The sequence below is a fragment of the Lolium rigidum genome, chromosome 2 (assembly GCF_022539505.1).
Source record: "Lolium rigidum isolate FL_2022 chromosome 2, APGP_CSIRO_Lrig_0.1, whole genome shotgun sequence".
Taxonomy (NCBI): Eukaryota; Viridiplantae; Streptophyta; class Magnoliopsida; order Poales; family Poaceae; genus Lolium; species Lolium rigidum.
In genome coordinates this window covers 183954873-183972516 of record NC_061509.1, presented here as the reverse complement: position 1 = coordinate 183972516, position 17644 = coordinate 183954873, and the positions used below count along the sequence as shown (strand labels likewise).

The window sequence follows — 17644 nt, the reverse complement described above, 5'->3', positions numbered from 1 at the left end:
GCATGCGTATATATAAGTGTGTTTTTTGGCCACAAACGATATATATATACATAGATCGAGAGAGAAAGATTGAAATATATATATTTATCCCCAAGAATATGTTCAGATATATATTGAAATATATGCACGAATGATATGTGCAAGGTATGTGCTGGCGCGTAGTTGACGTGGGAGTTAGAAATCTTTGTGGTGTAGCTTTTCTTCAGTTCCCCGGCAACGGCGCCAGAAAAAGAGCTTGATGGCGTGTAACTCACACGTTCGTTGGGAACCACAAGAGGAAGGTATGATGCGCACAACAGCAAGTTTTCCCTCAGAAAGAAACCAAGGTTTATCGAACCGGGGAGGAGCCAAGAAGCACGTTGAAGGTTGATGGCGGCGGGATGTAGTGCGGCGCAACACCGGAGATTCCGGCGCCAACGTGGAACACTGCACAACACAACCAAAGTACTTTGCCCCAACGAAATAGTGAGGTTGTCAATCTCACCGACTTGCTTGTAACAAAGGATTAACCGTATTGTGTGGAAGATGATTGTTTGCGAGAGAAAACGGTAAAAACAAGTATTGCGGCAGATTTGTATTTCGAGTATAAAAGAATGGACCGGGGTCCACGGTTCACTAGAGGTGTCTCTCCCATAAGATAAAAGCATGTTGGGTGAACAAATTACGGTCGGGCAATTGACAAATAGAGAGGGCATAACAATGCACATACATGTCATGATAAGTATAGTGAGATTTAATTGGGCATTACGACAAAGTACATAGACCGCCATCCAAGCTGCATCTATGCCTAAAAAGTCCACCTTCGGGTTATCATCCGAACCCCTTTCGGTATTAAGTTGCAAAGCAACGAGACAATTGCATTAAGTATGGTGCGTAATGTAATCAACAACTACATCCTTAGACATTAGCATCAATGTTTTATCCCTAGTGACAACAGCACAACACAACCTTAGAACTTTACATCCTTGTCCCAGGTATCAATGGAGGCATGAACCCACTATCGAGCATAAATACTCCCTCTTGGAGTTAAGAGCAAAAACTTGGCCGAGCCTCTACTAATAACGGAGAGCATGCAAGATCATAAACAACACATAGGTAATAACTTGATAATTAACATAACATGGTATTCTCTATCCATCGGATCCCGACAAACACAACATATAGCATTACAGATAGATGATCTTGATCATGTTAGGCAGCTCACAAGATCCAATGTGACGACCCAAAACCGGTACCATGAGGATCCCAGCGAATCCGCCAAAATCCGCACGATATCGATTTTAGGAGACGCACCACCAAGCGCCTCGTACACGCCGAAGCATGCAAGCGATGCGGGTGGAATCAATCACGAGCGGTAACATTACAACAGGATTACAATAGAGCCCACAAGAAATATATATATTACAACAACGACTCCAACGAGTCAAGATACAAATATACAATACAAAGATCCAAATCATACAGAAGATCAAATACGTCCGAGTACGGACAAGATACAAATTGGACTAAGAGTCCTGAAGATAACCAGTGGCGTCCATAACCCTGCCCGGAGCCAAGCCGGAAGGGTAACCTTGCTAACGTCGTCTTCATCGAGCATATCTTCATACTGCCCGGTTATATCCCGTAGAAGCGGCAATAAGTACGGGTTCGTACTTAACAAGACTTCAAGACATATAAGCATTCGTCAACCGATCGTCCTTTGTACTTGAGGCACGCAGGGGACTTAGAGGACGCAAGAGGAACGTCATAGGCAATATGGTGGGGTTAAGCGGCAACGGGCAAGCACTAAAAACCTATAGAGACACTCTACAACAGTCGTCTAAACAGAGAAGGTAAGAGAGCGCACAGCTAATAGTTCTATACTCTGCAACATAACACAGCCGATACGTTCCCCCCTCGCAAGGAAGTACTTACAAAGACACTCACACGGTTGACAAGTTTTAACCATTTATTATTGAAGTTGTACTAACTTACACACAAGTTATTATTAATAACCAACAGGTGTAAGTTGTCTATGGTCGAGTCATACAGCTCCAAGTCGTCCATAACCGCGGACACGGCTTATCGATAAGATGTACACCCTGCAGGGGTTGCCCAAATGTACCCACACGCACCGCTCGACCCACTTACGACGGGTGGATATCACGGCTCGCACTCTCCTTCACGACAACAATGTCCGGGAAGCCACCTAACCAAGTTGAACCCGCATCGAAGTCCGGCCGTATCTCAGAAACGGACCTAGGCTGTTGCGCCGGCGTACTAGGTGGTTTAAACACACTTTGGGGCGATAAACCACTTCGCGGCGGCTCCGCGACCTATACGTGCATAACGGAAACAAGGGATACAAGGCACCCGGGGGCTTCCCAAAGTAAATAAGTAACATGCTTGGCATGCACGCAAACAACAAATGGTAAAACATTGCAAACTAGTTGTGGCCCTTGGACAAAGTCTGTAGATCCGGCGATGGTCAAGGGAGACCCATAAGCATACCCACGTGTGGTTAGAGCGCTCAGTCTCGAAACAGATAACAAGAACTCGGGGTCCTAGATTTTAAAGAAACACAAGTGAGCCGTCACAAAACGATCAACTGACCCACCGATGCCTCCCTAACAACTATTAACAAGTAACCATGATTCCTTCCACAGATATAACCATGTAGCATGTGTCATGATTCCCAACAGATAACCGATAAGATAGCGGTAACGGTAACGAGATATAACAGCACTAGCATGCACTACGACTCGCAAGGCAGACCCGATAACCAAACAATAGGCTGTAGGTGGTTGGTGGAGGTAATATAAGCTGCTTGAGGTAACAAGTGGAAGGGACACGTGACAAGAACGCAACTCAAGGATAGCATGAGGGAGAAGGCAAAATAAAATAGGTGAGCGACTTCGCGAGGGCGAAGTATAGGGGAAATGCTTGCCTGTTAAAGCTTGCCGAGGGACATCCGAAGAACTCGTTGTATCTCACCGCACCACTTCGTGATCCTATCCGTGAAGAAGCAAATGCTGGAACACACAACGTATGCAAGTCTTACTACTACGGATAAAGAAGATCCAGCATGATCAAGTTGATATGCATGACATGGCAGAGATGATGCGATGCAACTTATCCAAATTAATCGGAATCAGAATCCCGACAAACAATTAGGTTGGAGTTGCATTTTCTACCATCAAAATTAAGGGTTGGATAGCATGGCATAACATGGCAGGGTGCGCTACTTCAATATTAAACGGAGCGGGAAAACCGTATCCAGCAATTCCCAAATACTCCACATATTAGTTATTAGATGCGATGCAAACTATCACGACACGATATGATGCGAGATGCAACAATCATATGGATGACATATTATTATTCCTCATGTTTTTCTGATTAAAATAGATATTTTATTTGTATTGTTTGAGTTTACAAATTCCAAGAGATGATATAAAAGATTTTGCAAATATGAAAAGATTAACAGAGATGGTTAATAGAACTGGGCCGGACCTGGCCTGGAGCAGCGACGGGTGGCGCAGACGATGGGCTGCATCGACGGATCTGGATTGAGGCCGATTGACAGATCAGAATGGCAAAAACGTGAGCCCAACTGGAATTGAACACAGCACCTCAGAGTTAATATTCAGAGACCCAAACCACCGTGTTGCTAATCTTGCACAGAATGGAAGCAGTCACGAATTTGAGTAAACGTCGCCGGGATACATGGATTAAGGAACAAAAAGGTGGGATTTGGTTATGCAGGAATTCGAACCTGGGGTGGTTCAGCAGCAGATGCAACGTGCACCCAACCTGGGCTAGGACAGGTTCATGTTTTAAGAAGAGGCCGCGTTTCTTTTGACCCAACTCAAGGCAGGATCGCGACCAGCTAAAAGAAACAGAGGCGGAACTCTGTGGCCATGGTGGAGACTCAGTCGAGGAAGGATCTAGCGCTTCCGGGCGAACCGGCACGGAGGAGATGGCGGCGGACGTGCGCCTCGGCGCGGGGAACCAGGGAGTTGAGGCGCTTCGACCGGAGGACAACCGGGACAGCGCCGGCGACGACCTGCAGCGGCGGATGGTAGTGGTCAACGTCGGGAGCACGCTAGGAAGGTAGATGGAGACGGCGAAGTGTACTTGGAGATGCGCTTACTCTTTCTGGTGCTCATGGCATGGACGGGGAGGCCAGAGGAGGTCCAACAGCGACGTAGCCGTCAAGTTTTCCGCCGGAGTTGGAGATGGAAACGGCGAGCTTGCCGTCGATTGGAATGGTTCCAGGCCGATTCCTTGCATGAAGATGGAGAGGACGACGAGGCCGATCTCCTGGTACTCTCGGCTTGGCGCGGGGTGGTCGGTAACGTCGGCACCATGGCGAGGAGAGTACGGTGATGTTTGGCTGCTCCTTCGTAAGAAGAAAAAACAGAGAATAGAGAGAGAAGACTGGCGGCTCCAGGAGTGAAAAGAAGGCTAGGGTTTTCCTGGGGCTCGATGGGGATCAAGAGGAGGGAAAACAACACTGCGTGGTGGTGGTTGAGGATGACGTGAGCCACAGCACCCACACGTCTCGCGTGTTGGAGGATGAAGCAAAACACAGCACTGGAACGATGGACTACTGCATGTTTCTTTCTTTCCTGTTTCTGCATGTTGTGCTTCTTCGATTTTCCTTCTTGCTGAACTTTCAGAATAATTCAAAGAGAAGGGAGAAAAATATTTTAAACAAATTTTGAATGTTTGAAAATATTTGTAGCAGATTTGGAGTTAGTTCTTCAATATCCAAAATAATAATATTTCGGTTTTACTTTTATTGAAAATAATATAAGCATATATAAGGATGAAGGAGTTTTAATAAAAAATAATTTTCTTAAGAGCTTATTAGAACATGCAAGGGGATTGATGCCATGATTTATGCACAAAGAAAAAATTAACAAACAAATCTAATATTGGGATTTTCCTGGGTCGCTACAATCGACACCACTAACAAGGAATCTCGCCCCGAGATTCCACGTCAACCTAAGGGGGGAGTTGGTTAAACTATCGAATCTTCTTGTACCATGTTGACGAACACCCGACCTTGGCGTGGAACCTTCTTCTGTCGAGGTGTTGATCTTCTCGACACCACTAACAAGGGTTGTTGCTCCACTGATGGTGATGTAGAAACAACAAAATTCTTCAAGGATCGAACCTACTAGGTTAAGGCAAAGATCGTCCAACCCACGTCAAAACCTAAAACTCAGAGACTCAGATAAGAGAGAAGACTCAAAACTCGCAAAAATAAGAGGAGAAAGAATAGAGGTAAGGAGAAAAAATCAGAGCTAATCAGAACTATCCAACGAATTTTAGAGAATAGTTTTGACACTAGACACAACGTCCGTTGGCAAAGTTATCCTAAAGGCTGGTATAGTGGGGTATCGTCAACCTAATGCTCTGATACCAACTTGTGACGCCCCAAAACCGGTACCATGAGGATCCCAGCGAATCCGCCAAAATCCGCACGATATCGATTTTAGGAGACGCACCACCAAGCGCCTCGTACACGCCGAAGCATGCACGCGATGCGGGTGGAATCAATCACGAGCGGTATGATGTCTACGGGAGCTTCTATTCTTGTAGACAGTGTTGGGCCTCCAAGAGCAGAGGTTTGTAGAACAGCAGCAAGTTTCCCTTAAGTGGATTACCCAAGGTTTATCGATCTCAGGGAGGAAGAGGTCAAAGATATCCCTCTCATGCAACCACTGCAACAACAAAGCAAGAAGTCTCTTGTGTCCCCAACACACCTAATAGGTGTACTAGTTCGACGAAGAGATAGTGAAATACGGTTGGTATGAATAAGTAGTAGCAACGGCACCGGAAAAGTGCTTTGCCCGGGACGGTAAACAAGCGGTAGTAACGCAGCGGTAGTAACGCGGTAAAGACAGTAAACAAGCGACGATAGCGATATTTAGGAACAAGGCCTAGGGATTAGACTTTCACTAGTGGACACTCTCAACATTGATCACATAACAGAATAGATAAATGCATACTCTACACTCTTGTTGGATGATGAACACATTGCGTAGGATTACACGAACCCTCAATCTTTGGAGTTAACAAGCTCCACAATTCAATGTTCATATTTAAATAACCTTAGAGTGCATGAAAGATCAATAAGACTAAACCAAGTACTAACATAGCATGCACTGCTTGTCACCTTCATGCTATGTAGGAGGAATAATACACATCAATACTATCATAGCAATAGTTAACTTCATAATCTACAAGAGATCATAATCATAGCATAAACCAAGTACTAACACGGATGCACACCTTTGTCACCATTACACCGTGCGGGAGGAATAAAACTACTTTAATAACATTGCTAGAGTAGCACATAGATAAATTGTGATACAAAATACATTGCAATCATAAAGAGATATAAATAAGCACTTCACTATGCCATTCATAACAGTGAATAAGTATTCTGTGAAATATAGCCTAAGAGATCCACACGGTGCACACACTGTCACCTTTACACACGTGGGACAAGGAGTCTCCGGAGATCACATAAGTAAAGCTCACTTGACTAGCATAATGACATCTAGATTACAAGTATCATCATATGAATCTCAATCATGTAAGGCAGCTCATGAGATTATTGTATTGAAGCACATAGGAGAGAGATTAACCACATAGCTACCGAGTACAGCCCGAGCCTCGATGGAGAACTACTCCCTCCTCATGGGAGCGGCGGCGGTGATGAAGATGGCGGTGGAGATGGCAGCGGTGTCGATGGAGAAGCCTTCGGGGGCACTTCCCCGCTCCGGCGGAGTGCTGGAGCGGAGACTCTGTCCCCCGGATCTTGGCTTCGCGATGGCGGCGGCTCCGGAAGGTTTTCCGTATCGTGGTTTTTCGCATCGGGGGTTTCGCGACGAAGGCTTTAAGTAGGCGGAAGGGCGGAGTCGGAGGGCGACGAGGGCCCACACCACGGGCAGCGCGGGCCCCTCCTTGGCCGCGCCGCCTTGTGGTTTGGCCACCTCGTGGCCCCGCTTCGTATGCTCTTCGGTCTTCGGAAGGTTCGTGGCAAAATAGGACCACTGGGTCTTCGTTTCGTCCAATTCGAGAATATTTCGTTACTAGGATTTACGAAACCAAAAACGAAGAAAACAACAGCGGCACTTCGGCATATTGTTAATAGGTTAGTTCCAGAAAATGCACGAATATGACATAAAGTGTGCATAAAACATGTAGGTATCATCAATAATATGGCATAGAACATAAGAAATTATCGATACGTCGGAGACGTATCACGGTAACATTACAACAGGATTACAATAGAGCCCACAAGAAATATATATATTACAACAACGACTCCAACGAGTCAAGATACAAATATACAATACAAAGATCCAAATCATACAGAAGATCAAATACGTCCGAGTACGGACAAGATACAAATTGGACTAAGAGTCCTGAAGATAACCAATGGCGTCCATAACCCTGCCCAGGCCAAGCCGGAAGGGTAACCTTGCTAACGTCGTCTTCATCGAGCATATCTTCATACCTGCCCGGTTATACCCCGTAGAAGCAACAATAAGTACGGGTTCGTACTTAACAAGACTTCAAGACATATAAGCATTCGTCAACCAGTCGTCCTTTGTACTTGAGGCACGCAGGGGACTTAGAGGACGCAAGAGGAACGTCATAGGCAATATGGTGGGGTTAAGCGGCAACGGGCAAGCACTAAAAACCTATAGAGACACTCTACAACGATCGTCTAAACAGAGAAGGTAAGAGAGCGCACAGCTAATAGTTCTATACTCTGCAACATAACACAGCCGATACGTTCCCCCCTCGCAAGGAAGTACTTACAAAGGCACTCACACGGTTGACAAGTTTTAACCATTTATTATTGAAGTTGTACTAACTTACTACGCAAGTTATTATTAATAACCAACAGGTGTAAGTTGTCTATGGTCGAGTCATACAACTCCAAGTCGTCCATAACCGCGGACACGGCTTATCGATAAGATGTACACCCTGCAGGGGTTGCCCAAATGTACCCACACGTACCGCTCGACCCACTTACGACATGTGGATATCACGGCTCGCACTCTCCTTCACGACAACAATGTCCAGGAAGCCACCTAACCAAGTTGAACCCGCATCGAAGTCCGGCCGTATCTCCGAAACGGACCTAGCTGTTGCGCCAGCGTACTAGGTGGTTTAAACACACTGGGGCGATAAACCACTTCGCAGCGGCTCCGCGACCTATACGTGCATACCAGAAACAAGGGATACAAGGCACCCAGGGGCTTCCCAAAGTAAATAAGTAACATGCTTGGCATGCACGCAAACAACAAATGGTAAAACATTGCAAACTAGTTGTGGCCCTTGGACAAAGCTGTAGATTCCGAGCGGTGGTCAAGGGAGACCCATAAGCATACCCACGTGTGGTTAGAGCGCTCGGTCTCGAAACGAGATAACAAGAACTCGGGGTCCTAGGTTTTAAAGAAACACAAGTGAGCCGTCACAAAACGATCAACTGACCCACCGATGCCTCCGCTAACAACTATTAACAAGTAACCATGATTCCTTCCACAGATATAACCATGTAGCATGTGTCATGATTCCCAACAGATAACCGATAAGATAGTGGTAACGGTAACGAGATATAATAGCACTAGCATGCACTACGACTCGCAAGGCAGACCCGATAACCAAACAATAGCTGTAGGTGGTTGGTGGAGGTAATATAGGCTGCTTGAGGTAACAAGTGGAAGGGACACGTGACAAGAACGCAACTCAAGGATAGCATGAGGGAGAAGGCAAAATAAAATAGGTGAGCGACTTCGCGGGGGCGAAGTATAGGGAAATGCTTGCTCGTTAAAGCTTGCTGAGGGACATCCGAAGAACTCGTCGTATCTCACCGCACCACTTCGTGATCCTATCCGTGAAGAAGCAAATGCTGGAACACACAACGTATGCAAGTCTTACTACTACGGATAAAGAAGATCCAGCATGATCAAGTTGATATGCATGACATGGCAGAGATGATGCGATGCAACTTATCCAAATTAATCGGAATCAGTATCCCGACAAACAATTAGGTTGGAGTTGCATTTTCTACCATCAAAATTAAGGGTTGGATAGCATGGCATAACATGGCGAGGTGCGCTACTTCAATATTAAACGGAGCGGGAAAACCGTATCCAGCAATTCCCAAATACTCCACATATTAGTTATTAGATGCGATGCAAACTATCACGACACGATATGATGCGAGATGCAACAATCATCTGGATGACATATTATTATTCCTCATGTTTTTCTGATTAAAATAGATATTTTATTTGTATTGTTTGAGTTTACAAATCCCAAAAGATGATATAAAAGATTTTGCAAATATGAAAAGATTAACAGAGATGGTTAATAGAACTGGGCCGGACTGGCTCGGAGCGGCGACGGGTGGCGCGAGACGATGGGACGCATCGACGGATGCTGGATTGAGACCTATACGTGCATACCGGAAACAAGGGATACAAGGCACCCGGGGGCTTCCCAAAGTAAATAAGTAACATGCTTGGCATGCACGCAAACAACAAATGGTAAAACATTGCAAACTAGTTGTGGCCCCTTGGACAAAGCTGTAGATTCGAGCGGTGGTCAAGGGGAGACCCATAAGCATACCCACGTGTGGTTAGAGCGCTCAGTCTCGAAACAGATAACAAGAACTCGGGGTCCTAGGTTTTAAAGAAACACAAGTGAGCCGTCACAAAACGATCAACTGACCCACCGATGCCTCCGCTAACAACTATTAACAAGTAACCATGATTCCTTCCACAGATATAACCATGTAGCATGTGTCATGATTCCCAAAAGATAACCGATAAGATAGCGGTAACGGTAACGAGATATAACAGCACTAGCATGCACTACGACTCGCAAGGCAGACCCGATAACCAAACAATAGCTGTAGGTGGATGGTGGAGGTAATATAGGCTGCTTGAGGTAACAAGTGGAAGGGACACGTGACAAGAACGCAACTCAAGGATAGCATGAGGGAGAAGGCAAAATAAAATAGGTGAGCGACTTACGGAGGCGAAGTATAGGGGAAATGCTTGCCTGTTAAAGCTTGCCGAGGGACATCCAAAGAACTCGTCGTATCTCACCGCACCACTTCGTGATCCTATCCGTGAAGAAGCAAATGCTGGAACACACAACGTATGCAAGTCTTACTACTACGGATAAAGAAGATCCAGCATGATCAAGTTGATATGCATGACATGGCAGAGATGATGCGATGCAACTTATCCAAATTAATCGGAATCAGAATCCCGACAAACAATTAGGTTGGAGTTGCATTTTCTACCATCAAAATTAAGGGTTGGATAGCATGGCATAACATGGCAGGGTGCGCTACTTCAATATTAAACGGAGCGGGAAAACCGTATCCGAGCAATTCCCAAATACTCCACATATTAGTTATTAGATGCGATGCAAACTATCACGACACGATATGATGCGAGATGCAACAATCATATGGATGACATATTATTATTCCTCATGTTTTTCTGATTAAAATAGATATTTTATTTGTATTGTTTGAGTTTACAAATTCCAAGAGATGATATAAAAGATTTTGCAAATATGAAAAGATTAACAGAGATGGTTAATAGAACTGGGCCGGACCTGGCCTGGAGCAGCGACGGGTGGCGCAGACGATGGGCTGCATCGACGGATCTGGATTGAGGCCGATTGACAGATCAGAATGGCAAAAACGTGAGCCCAACTGGAATTGAACACAGCACCTCAGAGTTAATATTCAGAGACCCAAACCACCGTGTTGCTAATCTTGCACAGAATGGAAGCAGTCACGAATTTGAGTAAACGTCGCCGGGATACATGGATTAAGGAACAAAAAGGTGGGATTTGGTTATGCAGGAATTCGAACCTGGGGTGGTTCAGCAGCAGATGCAACGTGCACCCAACCTGGGCTAGGACAGGTTCATGTTTTAAGAAGAGGCCGCGTTTCTTTTGACCCAACTCAAGGCAGGATCGCGACCAGCTAAAAGAAACAGAGGCGGAACTCTGTGGCCATGGTGGAGACTCAGTCGAGGAAGGATCTAGCGCTTCCGGGCGAACCGGCACGGAGGAGATGGCGGCGGACGTGCGCCTCGGCGCGGGGAACCAGGGAGTTGAGGCGCTTCGACCGGAGGACAACCGGGACAGCGCCGGCGACGACCTGCAGCGGCGGATGGTAGTGGTCAACGTCGGGAGCACGCTAGGAAGGTAGATGGAGACGGCGAAGTGTACTTGGAGATGCGCTTACTCTTTCTGGTGCTCATGGCATGGACGGGGAGGCCAGAGGAGGTCCAACAGCGACGTAGCCGTCAAGTTTTCCGCCGGAGTTGGAGATGGAAACGGCGAGCTTGCCGTCGATTGGAATGGTTCCAGGCCGATTCCTTGCATGAAGATGGAGAGGACGACGAGGCCGATCTCCTGGTACTCTCGGCTTGGCGCGGGGTGGTCGGTAACGTCGGCACCATGGCGAGGAGAGTACGGTGATGTTTGGCTGCTCCTTCGTAAGAAGAAAAAAACAGAGAATAGAGAGAGAAGACTGGCGGCTCCAGGAGTGAAAAGAAGGCTAGGGTTTTCCTGGGGCTCGATGGGGATCAAGAGGAGGGGAAAACAACACTGCGTGGTGGTGGTTGAGGATGACGTGAGCCACAGCACCCACACGTCTCGCGTGTTGGAGGATGAAGCAAAACACAGCACTGGAACGATGGACTACTGCATGTTTCTTTCTTTCCTGTTTCTGCATGTTGTGCTTCTTCGATTTTCCTTCTTGCTGAACTTTCAGAATAATTCAAAGAGAAGGGAGAAAAATATTTTAAACAAATTTTGAATGTTTGAAAATATTTGTAGCAGATTTGGAGTTAGTTCTTCAATATCCAAAATAATAATATTTCGGTTTTACTTTTATTGAAAATAATATAAGCATATATAAGGATGAAGGAGTTTTAATAAAAAATAATTTTCTTAAGAGCTTATTAGAACATGCAAGGGGATTGATGCCATGATTTATGCACAAAGAAAAAATTAACAAACAAATCTAATATTGGGATTTTCCTGGGTCGCTACATCCAACAATGAAGCACAATGAGGAGAAGACAACCATCTAGCTACTGCTATGGACCCATAGTCCAGGGGTGAACTACTCACTCATCACTCCGAAGGCGACCATGGCGGTGAAGAGTCCTCCGGGAGATGAATCCCTCTCCGGCGGGGTGCCGGAGGAGATCTCCGAAATCCCCGAGATGGGATTGGCGGCGGCGTCTCTGGAAGGTTTTCCGTATCGTGGTTCTCGGTCCTGGGGTTTTCGCGACGGAGGCTTTAAGTAGGCGGAAGGGCAACGTGGGGGGCCACACGAGGGCCCAACACCATAGGTCGGCGCGGCCAGGGCCTGGGCCGCGCCGCCCTATGGTGGCGGCATCTCGTGGCCCCACTTCGACTCCTCTTCGGTCTTCTGGAAGCTTCGTGGCAAAATAGGACCCTGGGCGTTGATTTCGTCCAATTCGAGAATATTTCGTTACTAGGATTTCTGAAACCAAAAACAGCGAGAAAATAACAACCGGCTCTTCGGCATCTTGTTAATAGGTTAGTTCCGGAAAATGCACGAATATGACATAAAGTGTGCATAAAACATGTAGATATCATCAATAATGTGGCATGGAACATAAGAAATTATCGATACGTCGGAGACGTATCGGCATCCCCAAGCTTAGTTACGCTCGTCCCGAGCGGAGTAAAACGATAACAAAGATAACTTCGAAGTGACATGCCATCATAACCTTGATCATACTATTTGTAAATATATGTAATGAATGCGACGATCAAAACAATGGTAATGACATGAGTAAACAAGTGAATCATAAAGCAAAGACTTTTCATGAATAATACTTCAAGACAAGCATCAATAAGTCTTGCATAAGAGTTAACTCATAAAGCAATAAATCAAAGTAAAGGTATTGAAGCAACACAAAGGAAGATTAAGTTTCAGCGGTTGCTTTCAACTTGTAACATGTATATCTCATAGATAATTGTCAACATAGAGTAATATAACAAGTGCAATATTTGTAGGAATCAATACACAGTTCACACAAGTGTTTGCTTCTTGAGGTGGAGAGAAATAGGTGAACTGACTCAACATAAAAGTAAAAAGAATGGTCCTTCAAAGAGGAAAGCATCGATTGCTATATTTGTGCTAGAGCTTTTATTTTGAAAACATGAAACAATTTTGTCAACGGTAGTAATAAAGCATATGAGTTATGTAAATTATATCTTACAAGTTGCAAGCCTCATGCATAGTATACTAATAGTGCCCGCACCTTGTCCTAATTAGCTTGGACTACCGGATCATCGCAATACACATGTTTTAACCAAGTGTCACAATGGGGTACCTCCATGCCGCTCTGTACAAAGGTCTAAGGAGAAAGCTCGCATTTTGGATTTCTCGCTTTTGATTATTCTCAACTTAGACATCCATACCGGGACAACATGGACAACAGATAATGGACTCCTCTTTAATGCATAAGCATGTGGCAACAATTATTATTCTCATATGAGATTGAGGATATATGTCCAAAGCTGAAACTTCCACCATGAATCATGGCTTTAGTTAGCGGCCCAATGTTCTTCTCTAACAATATGCATGCTCCAACCATTAAGGTGGTAGATCTCTCTTACTTCGGACAAGACGGACATGCATAGCAACTCACATAATATTCAACAAAGAATAGTTGATGGCGTCCCCAGAAGCATGGTTATCGCACAACAAGCAACTTAATAAGAGATAAAGTGCATAAGTACATATTCAATACCACAATAGTTTTTAAGCTATTTGTCCCATGAGCTATATATTGCAAAGGTGAATGATGGAATTTTTAAAGGTAGCACTCAAACAATTTACTTTGGAATGGTGGATAAATACCATGTAGTAGGTAGGTATGGTGGACACAAATGGCATAGTGGTTGGCTCAAGGATTTTGGATGCATGAGAAGTATTCTCTCTCGATACAAGGTTTAGGCTAGCAAGGTTATTTGAAACAAACTCAAGGATGAACGGTGCAGCAAAACTCACATAAAAGACATATTGTAAACATTATAAGACTCTACACCGTCTTCCTTGTTGTTCAAAACTCAATACTAGATATTATCTAGACTCTAGAGAAACCAAATATGCAAACCAAATTAGCAAGCTCTAAGTGTTTCTTCATTAATGGGTGCAAAGTATATGATGCAAGAGCTTAAACATGAGCACAACAATTGCCAAGTATCAAATTATCCAAGACATTTTAGAATTACTACATGTAGTATTTTCCAATTCCAACCATATAACAATTTAACGAAGAAGAAACTTCGCCATGAATACTATGAGTAGAGCCTAAGGACATACTTGTCCATATGCTACAGCGGAGCGTGTCTCTCTCCCACAAAGTGAATGCTAGGATCCATTTTATTCAAACAAAACAAAAACAAAAACAAACCGACGCTCCAAGCAAAGTGCATAAGATGTGACGGAATAAAAATATAGTTTCAGGGGAGGAACCTGATAATGTTGTCGATGAAGAAGGGGATGCCCCTTAGACGCTTGAGTCTTCTTAGAATATGCAGGGGTGAACCACCGGGGCATCCCCAAGCTTAGAGCTTTCACTCTCCTTGATCATATTGTATCATACTCCTCTCTTGATCCTTGAAAACTTCCTCCACACCAAACTCGAAACAACTCATTAGAGGGTTAGTGCACAATAAAAATTAACATGTTCAGAGGTGACACAATAATTCTTAACACTTCTGGACATCGCATAAAGCTACTGGACATTAATGGATCAAAGAAATTCATCCAACATAGCAAAAGAGGCAATGCGAAATAAAAGGCAGAATCTGTCAAAACAGAACAATCCATAAAGATGGATTTTATTAGGGCACCAGACTTGCTCAAATGAAAATTCTCAAATTGAATGAAAGTTGCGTACATATCTGAGGATCACTCACGTAAATTGGCTTAATTTTCTGAGTTACCTACAGAGAATTAGACCCAGATTCGTGACAGCAAAGAAATCTGTTTCTGCGCAGTAATCCAAATCTAGTATTACTTTACTATCAAAGACTTTACTTGGCACAACAAAACATAAAACTAAGATAAGGAGAGGTTGCTACAGTAGTAAACAACTTCCAAGACTCAAATATAAAACAAAAATACTGTAGTAAAAACATGGGTTGTCTCCCATAAGCGCTTTTCTTTAACGCCTTTCGGCTAGGCGCGTAAAGTGTATATCAAGTATTATCAAAGGGTGGTGCATCTACGGCGGGGTTTGGAGTTTTCTCAACCAAGCATAGTATATTGGATACATAAGTTTCAGCGTCTCCCTTTTCATTAGTCTTGGGCTTGCTACTCTCATCGAACAGATTTTCAGGAACAAGCCAAGCATAGTTATTTTCTAGTGCATCATTCATAGCTAGGAGTTTACATGGTATTGGTGCTTTGATCTCCCCACCATCATTAATATTATTAGTGTACCTTATTCTATCCATGTCCATTTTTTCAAGGAGACCAACAAAATTAGTATGAGAACCAAGCATATTAAATTTAGCAAAGACCTTTCTAGCCTCTCTTGCTAGACCACCAAATTCTCTAAGAAGGGTTTCTAAAACAAAATCTTTCTTTTCCCCCTCTTCCATATCACCGAGTGTAAGAAACATGTGTTGGATTATAGGATTGAGATTAACAAATTTAGTTTCCAACATGCGAACTAGAGCAACGGCGAGCAATTTCATAAGTAGGAGCAAGTTCTACCAAGTGTCTATCTTCAAAATCTTCAACGGTACTAACATGATCGAAAAATTCTTCTATATTGTTTCTCCCAATTATAGACCCACGTCCTACCGGTATGTCTTTTGTGGTAAAATTAAAAGGAAACATGATGAAATAAGTAAAGCAAATGCAAGTAACTAATTTTTTTGTGTTTTTGATATAGCAAACAAGATAGTAAATAAAGTAAAGCTAGCAACTAATTTTTTTGTGTTTTGATATAATGCAGCAAACAAAGTAGTAAATAAAATAAAGCAAGACAAAAACAAAGTAAAGAGGTTGAGAAGTGGAGACTCCCCTTGCAGCGTGTCTTGATCTCCCCGGCAACGGCGCCGGTAAAAAGATGTTGCCGGCGCGTAGTTGACGTGGGAGTTAGAAATCTTTGTGGTGTAGCTTTTCTTCGGTTCTCCGACAACGGCGCCGGAAAAAGAGCTTGATGGCGTGTAACTCACACGTTCGTTGGGAACCCCAAGAGGAAGGTATAATGCGCACAACGAGCAAGTTTTCCCTCGAAAGAAACCAAGGTTTATCGAACCAGGAGGAGCCAAGAAGCACGTTGAAGGTTGATGGCGGCGGGATGTAGTGCGGCGCAACACCGGAGATTCCGGCGCCAACGTGGAACCCGCACAACACAACCAAAGTACTTTGCCCCAACGAAACAGGTGAGGTTGTCAATCTCACCGGCTTGTCGTAACAAAGGATTAACCGTATTGTGTGGAAGATGATTGTTTGCGAGAGAAAACAGTAAAAATAAGTATTGCAACGAGATTTGTATTTCGAGTATAAAAGAATGGACCGGGGTCCACAGTTCACTAGAGGTGTCTCTCCCATAAGATAAAAGCATGTTGGGTGAACAAATTACGGTCGGGCAATTGACAAATAGAGAGGGCATAACAATGCACATACATGTCATAATAAGTATAGTGAGATTTAATTGGGCATTACGACAAAGTACATAGACCGCCATCCAACTGCATCTATGCCTAAAAGTCCACCTTCAGGTTATCATCCGAACCCCTTCCGGTATTAAGTTGCAAAGCAACGGACAATTGCATTAAGTATGGTGCGTAATGTAATCAAAAACTACATCCTTAGACATAGCATCAATGTTTTATCCCTAGTGGCAACAAGCACAACACAACCTTAGAACTTTCTCGTCACTTGTCCGTGTATCAATGGAGGCATGAACCCACTATCGAGCATAAATACTCCCTCTTGGAGTTAAGAGAAAAACTTGGCCGAGCCTCTACTAATAACGGAGAGCATGCAAGATCATAAACAACACATAGGTAATAACTTGATAATTAACATAACATGGTATTCTCTATCCATCGGATCCCGACAAACACAACATATAGCATTACGGATAGATGATCTTGATCATGTTAGGCAGCTCACAAGATCCAACAATGAAGCACAATGAGGAGAAGACAACCATCTAGCTACGCTATGGACCCATAGTCCAGGGGTGAACTACTCACTCATCACTCCGGAGGCGACCATGGCGGTGAAGAGTCCTCCGGGAGATGAATCCCCTCTCCGACAGGGTGCCGGAGGAGATCTCCAGAATCCCCGAGGTGGGATTGGCGGCGGCGGCGTCTGCGGAAGGTTTTCCGTATCGTGGTTCTCGGTCTCGGGGTTTTCGCGACGGAGGCTTTAAGTAGGCGGAAGGGCAACGTGGGGGCCACACGAGGGCCCCACACCATAGGTCGGCGCGGCCAGGGCCTGGGCCGCGCCGCCCTATGGTGGCGGCACCTCGTGGCCCCACTTCGACTCCTCTTCGGTCTTCTGGAAGCTTCTGTTATCACCAGATTTTGG

The 17644-nt window shown here is 44.5% G+C and overlaps 2 protein-coding genes across 2 annotated transcripts; both read right to left on the bottom strand.

The window, feature by feature from the left end:
* Nucleotides 1-3304: 3304 nt before the first annotated feature.
* On the bottom strand, nucleotides 3305-4622 carry LOC124690369. The gene is made up of 4 exons (XM_047223759.1): nucleotides 4495-4622; nucleotides 4133-4381; nucleotides 3755-4045; nucleotides 3305-3543 (listed from the first exon to the last, which is right to left on the bottom strand). The coding sequence occupies exons 1-4, from the start codon at nucleotides 4620-4622 to the stop codon at nucleotides 3393-3395; spliced, it is 819 nt and encodes a 272-aa protein (XP_047079715.1). The 3' UTR covers nucleotides 3305-3392.
* A 5869-nt stretch (nucleotides 4623-10491) lies between these two features.
* Nucleotides 10492-11572, bottom strand: LOC124687813. The gene is made up of 3 exons (XM_047221551.1): nucleotides 11285-11572; nucleotides 10907-11197; nucleotides 10492-10695 (listed from the first exon to the last, which is right to left on the bottom strand). The coding sequence occupies exons 1-3, from the start codon at nucleotides 11422-11424 to the stop codon at nucleotides 10545-10547; spliced, it is 582 nt and encodes a 193-aa protein (XP_047077507.1). The 5' UTR covers nucleotides 11425-11572; the 3' UTR covers nucleotides 10492-10544.
* Between the last annotated feature and the right edge of the window lie 6072 nt (nucleotides 11573-17644).